This window comes from Parus major, chromosome 14 (assembly GCF_001522545.3).
Source record: "Parus major isolate Abel chromosome 14, Parus_major1.1, whole genome shotgun sequence".
In the NCBI taxonomy this organism is placed as follows: domain Eukaryota; kingdom Metazoa; phylum Chordata; class Aves; order Passeriformes; family Paridae; genus Parus; species Parus major.
The window spans coordinates 883,516-894,299 of NC_031783.1; the positions used below are offsets into that span (position 1 = coordinate 883,516).

Consider the following 10,784-nt stretch of genomic DNA (forward strand, 5'->3'; position numbering starts at 1 on the left):
TGTCCCCACACATCCCAGGGACTGCCTGGTGTCCCCACACATCCCAGGGACTGCCTGGTGTCCCCACACATCCCAGGGACTGCCTGATGTCCCCAGTCCTGGTGTCCCCAGACATCCCAGGGACTGCCTGATGTCCCCAGTCCTGGTGTCCCCAGACATCCCAGGGACTGCCTGGTGTCCTCAGACATCCCAGGGACTGCCTGGTGTCCCCACACATCCCAGGGACTGCCCTGCACAGTCAGGAGCAGGCAGAGAAGAGCACCCAGAACAAGCCCATTCATAATCTTCCCTGTTGCAGCCACCACTTCTCTCAGAAGCTGTTAACATTCCCACTGCTGTCTGGAATCACTTCCTCCCTTCTCTCCATGGGCAAATCCCAGTGTGGATTGCTGGTGCTTCTGTTCCATACCTGTGCCCCCCACCCAGCTGTGACTCAGTGCCACAACAGTGGGAATGAGGAATCCAACATCCTTTCCAGCAAAGTGTGACTCACAGGCCAAGGCTTTCTGCTGAAGGAGCCGGCTCCTGCAGTCACGCTCTCCCTCTAATACACCTTCATACCACTTCCATTCCCTTCCTCCCACTACCCCATCCAACCACCACTCCAAAATAAAGGAAGCCCATTCATCTTTTTCTGCCTAATCCAGGCAAGATGAGCTTCAACTTCTGCAGAAATTAGGCAGCTCCCAAGCTCATCTCCCATCCCCAAGATTGACTTTCAAAGGAGATTGGAAGCCAGGCAGAAAGGGAGGACACCAGGTGCAAGTCTTGTCTTCAGCTAAAACACGGCACCAAGCCCCAGGATGACCCTGTGAGCTCAGGTGTGCTTTTCGAGTCTGTCAGATCCAGGAGGCCTTCCCAGCTCATACATACATGCACTTTTATTGGACAGATCTTCAACATCCCTCTACACACAGCCATGGGAGCAGATTTTTGAGGAGCAGGAAGAGGCAGAGGCCCAAAGCATCCCTGGCTCTGCCCACATCACCTCCCAACAGCTCAGGAGGGGACAGGGCCACAGCCCAGCAGCTCTGTGGAGCTGAGACCACATCAACAGGGGCTGGAACTGGCAACACCCCCAGGTGCCCCCCAGTGCACAGAAACCAGGGAGAACCAGGATAAGTCAAGGTTTGGTGGAGAGGCCCCTTGCAAGGACAGGTTTGATGGGGAGACAGATTTCTTCTCTGTGCTGCTCCCCAAGCCCCTTCCTGACAGATCCCAGGCACGGGGCTGCAAACAGCAGGGAGAACAAAGCCAAAAGGCTTCTTTAGGTTTAATATACAAAACCCAGGCAGTTCAATCAAGCAACAAAAGCTAAATGTCATTTCCTCCCGTGGCACTGCCACTCTGCTCACAGTCATTCACGTCTGACAGCTTGTCATCGTCACCAGACACCGGGGACACAGCCTGGGGAGAGGCTGGCACAGAGGAGAGGGGAAGAAGGCTCGGTCCTGGAGCTCACCACAGACACCAGCACCGAGAGAAATGGGGTACCTGTGTGAGCTGAAGGGCACAAGTGACCCTAGCAGGCACACACAGGGCAGGTGGGAAACAGCACAGAATTCTGCAATGGTTTGGGTTGGAAGGAACCTTAAAGCCCATCCCATTCCACCCCCTGCCATGGCAGAGACACCTTCCACTATCCCAGGCTGCTCCAAGCCCTGTCCAACCTGGCCTTGGAAACTTCCAGGGATCCAGGGGCAGCCACAGCTTCTCTGGGCACCCTGTGCCAGGGCCTGCCCACCCTGCCAGGGAACAATTATTTGCCAATATCTAATCTAAATCTCCCCTCTTTTAGTTTAAAACCATTCTCCCTTGTCCTGTCACTGTCTGCCCATGTATAAAGTCGCTCTCCCTCGTTTTCAAATCCCCCTTTAGGCACTGGAAGGGGCTTTAAGGTCTCCTCAGAGCCTTCTCTTCTCCAGATCTCAGCTTGTCTCCATGGCAGAGGGGCTCCAGTCTTTGGAGCATCATTCCTAACAAGCCTCACCCAAGAGGACACAGGATGTCCTTGAAATCAGCCCCACCCAGAGCTGTGCAGCCTCAGGCACCCCAAAACCTGTCACCACATTCCCAGCCTCCAGCTGAACGAGGCAGAAGTTTCCAGCTCCAGCTCATGAAGCTCTTTCCCTCACTCTTGCCCAGCCAAGCTGCAGAGGTGCTGGGGCTCAGCTGCCTGCTCCAGTTGAGAGGATTAGTGGATGCTCAGCACCTCTGCAAAGCACTCACAGGCTGAGTCACTAACACTGGATTTAGGACTTCCAGCACTGACTACTCCCATGCAGTGGCAATGGACATCGATTTGTTCATAGGCTACAATCATCTGTTGCAACAAAAAATGGGAATCCCTGCAGCCACACACATTTTCCTGCTGAGTGTTGGGAAGTTTGGAGTACAAGTGTCACAAACACCTTATTGACCAATTCCAAGAGGAAATTTTCAACTTAACCCAAAACACTTCCAAGTTCCTTGCTAGTTTTCTCCTGTAAAATGCAGATATCTTTCCATATGGACACGTCATTTGGAAACAGAAAGCATTTTGTCCAAAATGTGTGAAAAACAAAGTAGGAGAAGTCAGTCAAACTCTCAGTCATGTAGGACAGCCCCTGAGAGTCGCCCCTTTGGGCATCTTTATGTGCCATCTTTACCTGTCTCAAGCTGTGTGCTGCTAGCACAGGAGCTGCTCCCTCAGTGCAACTTCCCAGCCCCAAAACTTGCCTGTTCCTCCTGTCCCCCATCACAGTCTTGAACACAGACATGCTGTCAGAGCTGAGGAGATATTTTTAAGCACCCAAAAACAACAAAGCACAATCCTGCCAGGAAAACATTCCCCACTACCCCTCCCTCCCTCAAAGCCCATCACACTGCACAGTGAGGATATGGATCAGGATATCAGTGTGGAAAAGACCCCTAAAGGAGTGGAGGTAACAGCTCCCCATGGCACAAAGCAGATCCCTGCTCCAGCTTCCCATGAGGCCTGGGACAGGCTCTGACCCTGGGAACACCTGGAGCCACCTCTGCCCCCAGGAGTGCAAAGATGGAGCATCACCCCGAGCACCCCTTCTTCAGCTGGAGCTTATCTAATGACATGGGCAAAAACAGGCCCAGAAAGCTGGAATTTTTATGTAATTTAATTCTTACATAATCTAATTAATTGTTAATTAACACCAACTTCCAACCTGGCTACTGAGAGAAAAAAGGCAGAGGAACCCTAAAGCTGCCACCCTGCAGGCCCTGCACAGCCAAACTCCTCTCCTCCCCCTTCCCCATGCTGAGCTTCCCTGGCTTTCACCACAGGCCACCCCAAACCAGAGAACAGCTCCTCTCCTGGACCCACTGAGGACATGGGGTCTCCACCCCCAGGTTTTTGGGGGTTTTCAGCTCTGCTGCCTCCAGGGCTGAAGGTGTCCCCCAGGAGCACGATGGAGGATCCAAACCCAGGCACAAGTTTCCTCCTCTATTCCCTCATCCTGAATATCTTCTTATCAATAAATGAATATCAGCTGGGCAGTGAACTCCTGAGGAAATCATCATCCCCTCTTTGGGGACCCTGTGGGGCTCTGGAGACCACAGAGAAGGGGAGAGGTCAAAGAAGGAACAGCCATCAACTTCCTGAGGCCAGGGAATGGATCTATCTCAGAATAGTCCTAGGCCAACAGTGAAAGCCACAGGTTCCTGCCTAGAGGAGAAAATGTCTCTCAAAAGCCACCCCTGGATAGGACTTGGGATTTTTAACAACTTTTAGTTGGAATTTTAATGATTCTTTTAATGAATTAGTTGCTGTTGCAGGTCACCTCTGTGGTGATAGAACTGGCATTGTCAGGCAGTTCTGCATTCCCAAACTGCACCCAGACTGACAGCAGCTCCAAGAGTGTCCTCGAGAAACTCTCCCACACCATGAAGTGTGACATGGGATCCCTGTCCTCCAGAATCCCTGCAGGGCCCCAGCCCAGTGCTGTGCCAGGCTGGCTCACTGAGGAGCAGCACTGGCAGCTGACAGCAGCCTGGGAAGTGGCACCAGGCTCCAGAGAGCTCCAGCCCACCCTGGAGCCTCCCTGCCTCATCCACACCAGGGCAGGGCCCTTCTCTCAGCCCAGTGACAACACAACAACACAACACTGATGTTCTGACACACTTTGCAAAAGCTGCAGGAACCCAAAATCAGTTGTCCAGACCTTTCAGTTTACAAATAGATCACTGAAAGAAGAGCTATTTAATATAAGTTGCCTTTCCCTTCCATTTCTCCTCCATCCCAGAGCAGATCATCTGTGCCCTTCCAGACAAAACACAGAGCTGGGCTCAGGCACCTCAAGGCTGGCACCACAAGATAACACAAAGAACATCCCTCAGACCTCAGCAGGCACCCCCAGCCCCTCCTGCACTTCACTCACAGGCACCTGCACCTGGATCTGCAGACAAATCCTCCCATCCCTGCGATGCTCTGAACTTTCATCCCCCATGAAGCAGTCCTGCTCTGGAACCTGTCAGCTAGAGTTTCTCATTCATCCATCACTGCCCCTGCTAGACAGAAAAAAATTGCTGCAAATAAATCAGCTGCTCCCCTGGGCTGGGCTTGGCTGGGGTGTTCACTCACACTGCCAGTCCCTGTCCCGGTACAGGGACACCCTGACCCCCACCTTGTCACCCCTTGTCCCTCCCAGCCCCAGGGACAACTGGCCAGGTGATTGATTTAATAACAGGAGGAGCTCTGCCACAGCCCCTCCTGCAGCACAGGGCTCAGGCTGGAGGAGCCTCCAGCTGCCACAACACAGAGGGACAAACCAGGACCCACTCTGTGGCACAGCTTGGGGCAGAGCAGGAGGGCAGAGGCTGAAGAGCTCCCACAAGCAGCACCTTGGCCCAAAAACACCTCGAGTGAGATGATCTCCTGCTGGGGTCCCCTTCTGCACACAACTCTGAGCCCACAAATTCTCAAGCCCAGCAGACTTACTCATCCCAGCTCACTCATGTTGCTTTATCTGGAGGCGTAGTTTAAAAATGTAGGAATATTATTTAAAACCATAACTGCACACCTGCTGATTTCTGTTAGGTCCTGTGAGAATGCGTGGGACCACTATATTTAGAATGCAATAACTCCAGTCAGTGCACGCTCTCCACTGAGTACCTGCCTACGTCTGTTCCCTGTGGTCCCAGGGGATTGTGCAGCCTTGGGAAGCAGGATGGGAGCCTGGCTGCTCTGAGCAGGAGCAGGGCAGGGCTGAGGCTGTTACACATCACCCTGCTGAGGCTGGCACGGTCTCTGTTACCTCCATGTGTGTGGAAATGCGGGAGCTGAGGATCTCATTTCCATGCTTCACTTGCCCACAGTAGAGCGAATAGATGAAGTAAAAGCAGAAAGTTGATCAACAGAGCTGGAAGAAGCACCATCTAAAGCAAGAGCAGGGCCAGACATCGCAGCAGCTGCGTTGTGCTGGCCTCTGGATCTCAGCCGTGGAGATCTCCTGGGGCATCTCAAGGTACAGACATTGTGGGGGGAACAGGCCAAAGCTCAAGCAGCTGGGGTGATAAGTGACACTGATTTCAAAGCATCCCACTCTTCAATCAACACTTAGGTTGATAGTTTCATAATCAGTCAGAACAATCAAGGGAACAGGCTCAGTATCCACAGGTCCACTCGAGCTCTGTGCAGCTCGAGCTTGGCCACAGCAGAGCACCCAGGCACACACAGGACCTGCCTGGGGGGCAGAGGAGCCACACAGAGCTGAGCCCTGACAGGCAGTGGCCCTCGTGGCCATGTCTGATGCACAGTGAGCCACAGTCCTGCATGAGGGGACAGCTCAGACACTGGTTTGGGTTGATGGGACCTTCAAGCTCATCCTGTTCCACCCCCTGCCATGGACAGGGATGCCTTCCACCAGAGCAGCTTGCTCAGAGTCCCACATGCATAGCCAGCATCTCCTGGAAAATTTGGTACATGAGCTACACACCATCAATGCCACTTTTCTGTGGCTCACATCCCAGAGCTAAGAAGGCACCATGACATCTCCCATTACCCAGGAAACCACCCCAACTCACCCCAAACGCCAAGGTCCAGGACCATGGCACCCTGCACATGGGGTGGCACCTGCTCCTCTCGCTCGGCCAGGCACTGGCACACGCTTGGCTGCACACAGCACACCCCAGGCACCGACTGTGCTCAGCAGCACCTGGACCACAGACCTTCCTCACGCCCAGCTCCACACCAGGACAGCAAAAACCTGAGGGCAGAAACCAGGGTTTCCATCCACAATGCCAAAAAGGAGCAGAACAAAGCTCCTGGCTCTGCTAGGAATGTTTCCAGAGAAACGAGTGAGCGGGGAAGAGGCGACTCCTCTTCAGCCACCGAGGGAAGAGGGGAGACAGTGGCGGCTGTGCAGCAGCAGGAGGGGCTCCAACTTCTTCTCAATCTGTAGATATTTTAATTACCTTTACAAAGTGCTCAACAAGCAGGAAGGAAGGTAGATGAACACCTTGGTGTTATTTTTTGCCGTGTGTGTCCCTACCCAGAGCTACACCCCACAGCAGCGGGGAGGCACGGCCTGCCGGTCAGCAGGACATTTGGGGACACGCTGCTCAGGCACAAATGGGGACGAGCCCAGAGCAGCACCAAGTGCCAGCCCTGTCCTACAGGCTGCACAAAACATTCAAGGAGAAGCCACCCAGGCACAGAGCAATTTTCTAAATTGCAGTAACTGTGTTTACATGCAGCACAAGGATGTGTGCAACCCCCCCAACACTGAGCACTCCTAGAGGATTTCCAGTCAGCCCAAATGCCACCTTCCCCATCCCCACCGTGATCCCCTCATCAACCCAAACCCCAAACGAGCTGCCGATGAACCGTGTGTCTGTCTACCCAGAGGAGCTCCCCCCTCCACTGCCAGACCCTTCCTACACGACAGGAGGCTCCATCAGCACCTCATGCACACAGACTCCACCGTGTGTAGCCGCTTCTCGCCGCCCCTGCAGAGCCCTTCGCACGGGGCAGGAGGAGGGAAGGGTGATCTTGGTGCAATGACCTCGCTCCTCGGATGAGGGGACAGTGCAGTGGCACAGCAGAGAGCACCAGGCAGAGGCAGGCACAGGTGCACGTGGTCACCCAGCAGACACCCAAGATGTGCCACCGACACCTGGGACGTGCCCTGGGCAGGGAGATAGATGCCAGGTCACAGAGCCTCCCAGAGACATCCCGCAGCCACCAGCTACGTGGGAGCCCCAGACAGGAACGGGGTGATGCTTCCAGAGCCCTTGGCCTGCTCCCAGCCCCCTCCCAGCCCCGAGAGAAGAAAACAGCAAAGCACCGAGGATTGCACATCCCACCCCGCAAGCCCCGGGCACACACAGAGGCAGCAGGACAGTGGGGTCACTGCCAGCCCGTACCTGCACTCCGTGACACTACAGCAACAGCTCCCGCTCCGCCGGCTCCAGCGCCTGGAGCGCAGCTCCGGCCTCGACTTCCTCAGGCTGAAATATTCCGTCAGCTTCCCAAATGAAGCCATGGTTCCCGCCGGTGTCCCCGTGTCCCTCTGCTCGCTCGTGCATGCTACACCCCGGCCGTGTGCCCTGCCAGCCCTCGGCACCGGGAGGGAGCAGGGCCGGAGGGAGCCAGCACAGGGCAGGAGGAGCTCAGCCACGAGTTACTTGGACGGTCCACAGCGTGCTCCAGAGAGCCCTCAGATCTGCAGGCTGCTAAGTCCTGTCTCCCCGAGCCAAGCACAGGTCTCAGCTCAGGGCAGCTGGCGGCTGCACATATTATTTCATGTGATGCTGCAAAGCTGAGTGAAGGAGGAAGAATTAAAAGTGCTCGCTGGAAAGGGTCCCTCGGTAGCGCTGGCACAGGTCTGCGAGCCCCCACGGCGAGTGGCACTGGGCAGGTGGAGGAGCTGCCCTCTGAGCAGGTGGCCCAGCCTGGCTGTGGTGGCCCTCGGATGAGGAAGGGGATGGGGTTTGATCTCAGAGGCGATGACAAACACCAAGAAATCGGCTGCTCAGATGAATTTCCAAAGGGTCTGTTCTTACAGTGTGGAGAGGATCCCCGCTTGCTCTTCCCAAGGATATTCAGAGTCCACCAGTTTTCCTCCCTCCCTGTTTTCCAGAGCAGAAGGCACCCTCAGTTGCCAGCAGCACCTACCTACCATGACTTTCCAGCCTGTCACCAAACACCTGAGCCCAAGAAGAGGGACAGGAATTTAAAGCAAGCAAGGCTGATCCAGTTAGATGTGACCTGTGAGCTCTGCTCCCCACGCTCCAACACAAAGCCCTTCCACAGCAGACAGCAGACACGGGGATGCTGCGAACCCGAAGGGAAATCCTCCTGCCAGCCCTCCCCTAGTCAGGAGCACTTGTTTCTGCATCCTCGGCGCCTGACGCCAGCTGGGCGGAGAAAAAACAAGGGCTTCAGAAAAAAACCACCCAAACCTTGCTCCAGCCCCACGGAGCAAAGGCAGATCGAGTCAGTGAAGCATATCCAGGGGAAGGGGTGTCTGACGGCGACTCCCAGCCATGCCAGGAGAGGAAACAGCAAGGACAACTGATGGTAACTCAGCTGGCAGAGCCCCAAGCTCCCTGAACACCCTTTTATCCCTCCGGTGTGGATGCCATGTTAAAAAATAAACAACCTGCATTCATTGCTGGTTCCCTGCTTAGAGCCATCCCCTGCAAGCAGCCCCCTCGCCGCCAGGGACGGCCATCCGCTGCCGAAAGCCCTTCCTGACCTCCACTTCCCTCCTCCCTTATTTTCTTTCTTCTCCTGTGGACTCTGGCTCAGCTTTCCCCCTGGAACTAAATGCCTGAGCAGCGGGCTGTGCCCCTCGGAGCCCGGCCCGGGGACACCCGGGCGGCCGCCCCCGGCTCGGTGTTCCCGGCAGAGCCACAGTCCCTGCTCCCTGTCCCCGCTCCCTGTGCCCGGTCCCTGTGCCCGCTCCCTGTCCCCGCTCCCTTTGCCCGGTCCCTGTGCCCGGTCCCTGTCCCCGGTCCCTGTGCCCGGTCCCTGCCGCCGCCCCCGCTTTGGGTTTTTATGTTGTTTTTTTTTGGGAGGGGGTGATGGGATAATTTGTTTGCGCCATCCCCACTCCCCGCTCCCCGCTCCGGGCGCTGACATTCATCCCGGCAAACAGAGCGAGCAGACCTGCACACAAAGCAGGGGCTGCAGTGCTCGGGGGGGACACGGGGGACCCTGGCAGCATCTCCATGGGGCAGGCACACGGTCCCCCGGGCACCTTCCCCCGCCCCGGCACACACGGGAGGGACAGCGGGGGCTGTTCCCCTCTCGCAGCCGGGGAAATGAAGCTGTTCGCGCACAGCCACCCTCCCCCGGCTCCCACCTGCTCCCTCCGATGGGCTCCGCCGCAGCTGGGGAGGGCTCCAGGGCTCTCCCCCGGATCGATGAGTTTGCGGAGACGGCAGCGCATCCGCCGGCTGGCTCTGAGCGGTGCAGAGTGAGCAGTAACACTGTCACTCACCCCGCTTATCTGCCATCGGCTCCCCGATAGCCTCCGCCGTGAAATGCAACACGTCAAAGGAGGTCACACGAGCCGGAGGAGAGCGGAGGAGCCGGGGAAGAGCAGAGGGGCTGGCAGGGGAGCAGCCCAGGAGAAGGGGAGGCAGAAGGGGACAAACTCTTGTTTCCCTGCTACGGAAAAAGGCACGGCACCCGGAGCAAACCGGGCAGAGGCACAAAGAGCTGGGAGTGGGAGGAGGACAGCGGGGTCACCCGGCAGAGGTGGTGTTACCTGCTCCTGAGCCATGCCAAGGCAACAGGAGAGGGGGCTGGACAGGGCAGCCGGAGAGGAACAGCGGGGTTCATTTGAATCCCTCTCTTTCCCCCTTCCACCACCTGTGGGGAGGGCAGGGGAGCAGCGGTGCTGCCCCAGGGATCCTCCTCTGGCATTTGCAAAGCAGAACTGTTTGGGGACAAAAGGGCACTTTGGCAGACAAAAACAGCAGGAGGACTCGACAGACTGGTGGACACAAAATCCAAGGAGCAAGCCAGACTTCCCCAGCGTCCCAGCTGCAGGGGGACACCTGGGACAGGTGACAGCACACATATCTGCAGTACCCTCCGGTGGGGAGGAGACAGGAGCCGCAGCTCTCGGCAGGGAGTCAGGCTCCCTACAAGGTTGCAGAGCTCAGTCCGTGAGCCCAACAGTGCCAGCACTTAGAAAATAAACAGGAGGAAATGCTAACTTCATGAAACCTCTGGGTAAGCTGGGGATGGTGGCATTGAAGGTACCAATGCCTGCAAACTCAGACAATTCCATAAACACCTCTAACTGTGCCCAAAAAGTGATACTCCAGAGGGCATTCCAGCCCTGCAGCCCCCCCAGAGTACCCCAGGCACCCTGGACAGGGCTGACTGAACCCATCTGGCTGAAAGCACAACCAGGGCCGATGCAGAGGCAGCACAAGCTCCCACATCACTCTGAGTTACAGCCTCTGCTTTTGTGCCGGCCTCGGGGCAAGGGAGAGGCTGTCTCCTTTACCCCAAGGACATGGAACAGCCCTCAGGCCCTTCCTTGCCCAAAGAATGAGTGGCCAGCCCTTCAAACATGGCTCTCACACCAGCTGGCTGCCAGAGGAGCTCGGTGCCTCCTATTAGCAGAGGCAATCTGCCAAGATATTGCTGAACTCTCTAATTTCACATTAACAATCTGCCGTACTGGGGTTTGCAGCCACGCACTCAGCGATGCGACAGCTTCCCACTTCCACTTACCAGTGGAATGAAACACTTCATAAGTGAAACAGTGGTTTAATTTGCAGAGACATAAACTGATTTTTAAGAGGAGCTG

The 10,784-nt window shown here is 56.1% G+C and overlaps 1 protein-coding gene across 2 annotated transcripts in view; it reads right to left on the reverse strand.

Annotated features, from left to right (window-relative positions):
- Nucleotides 1–8,509, reverse strand: part of LOC107211356 (ankyrin repeat and fibronectin type-III domain-containing protein 1-like) — a 185,343-nt gene extending 176,834 nt beyond the window's left edge. For both annotated transcript variants that reach the window (XM_015643297.3, XM_015643296.3), the window contains exon 1: nucleotides 7,378–8,509. In XM_015643297.3, the coding sequence (XP_015498783.1) occupies nucleotides 7,378–7,496 (119 nt within the window). In that variant the 5' untranslated portion in view covers nucleotides 7,497–8,509. The remainder of the gene's footprint in view (nucleotides 1–7,377) is intronic.
- Nucleotides 8,510–10,784: the final 2,275 nt, after the last annotated feature.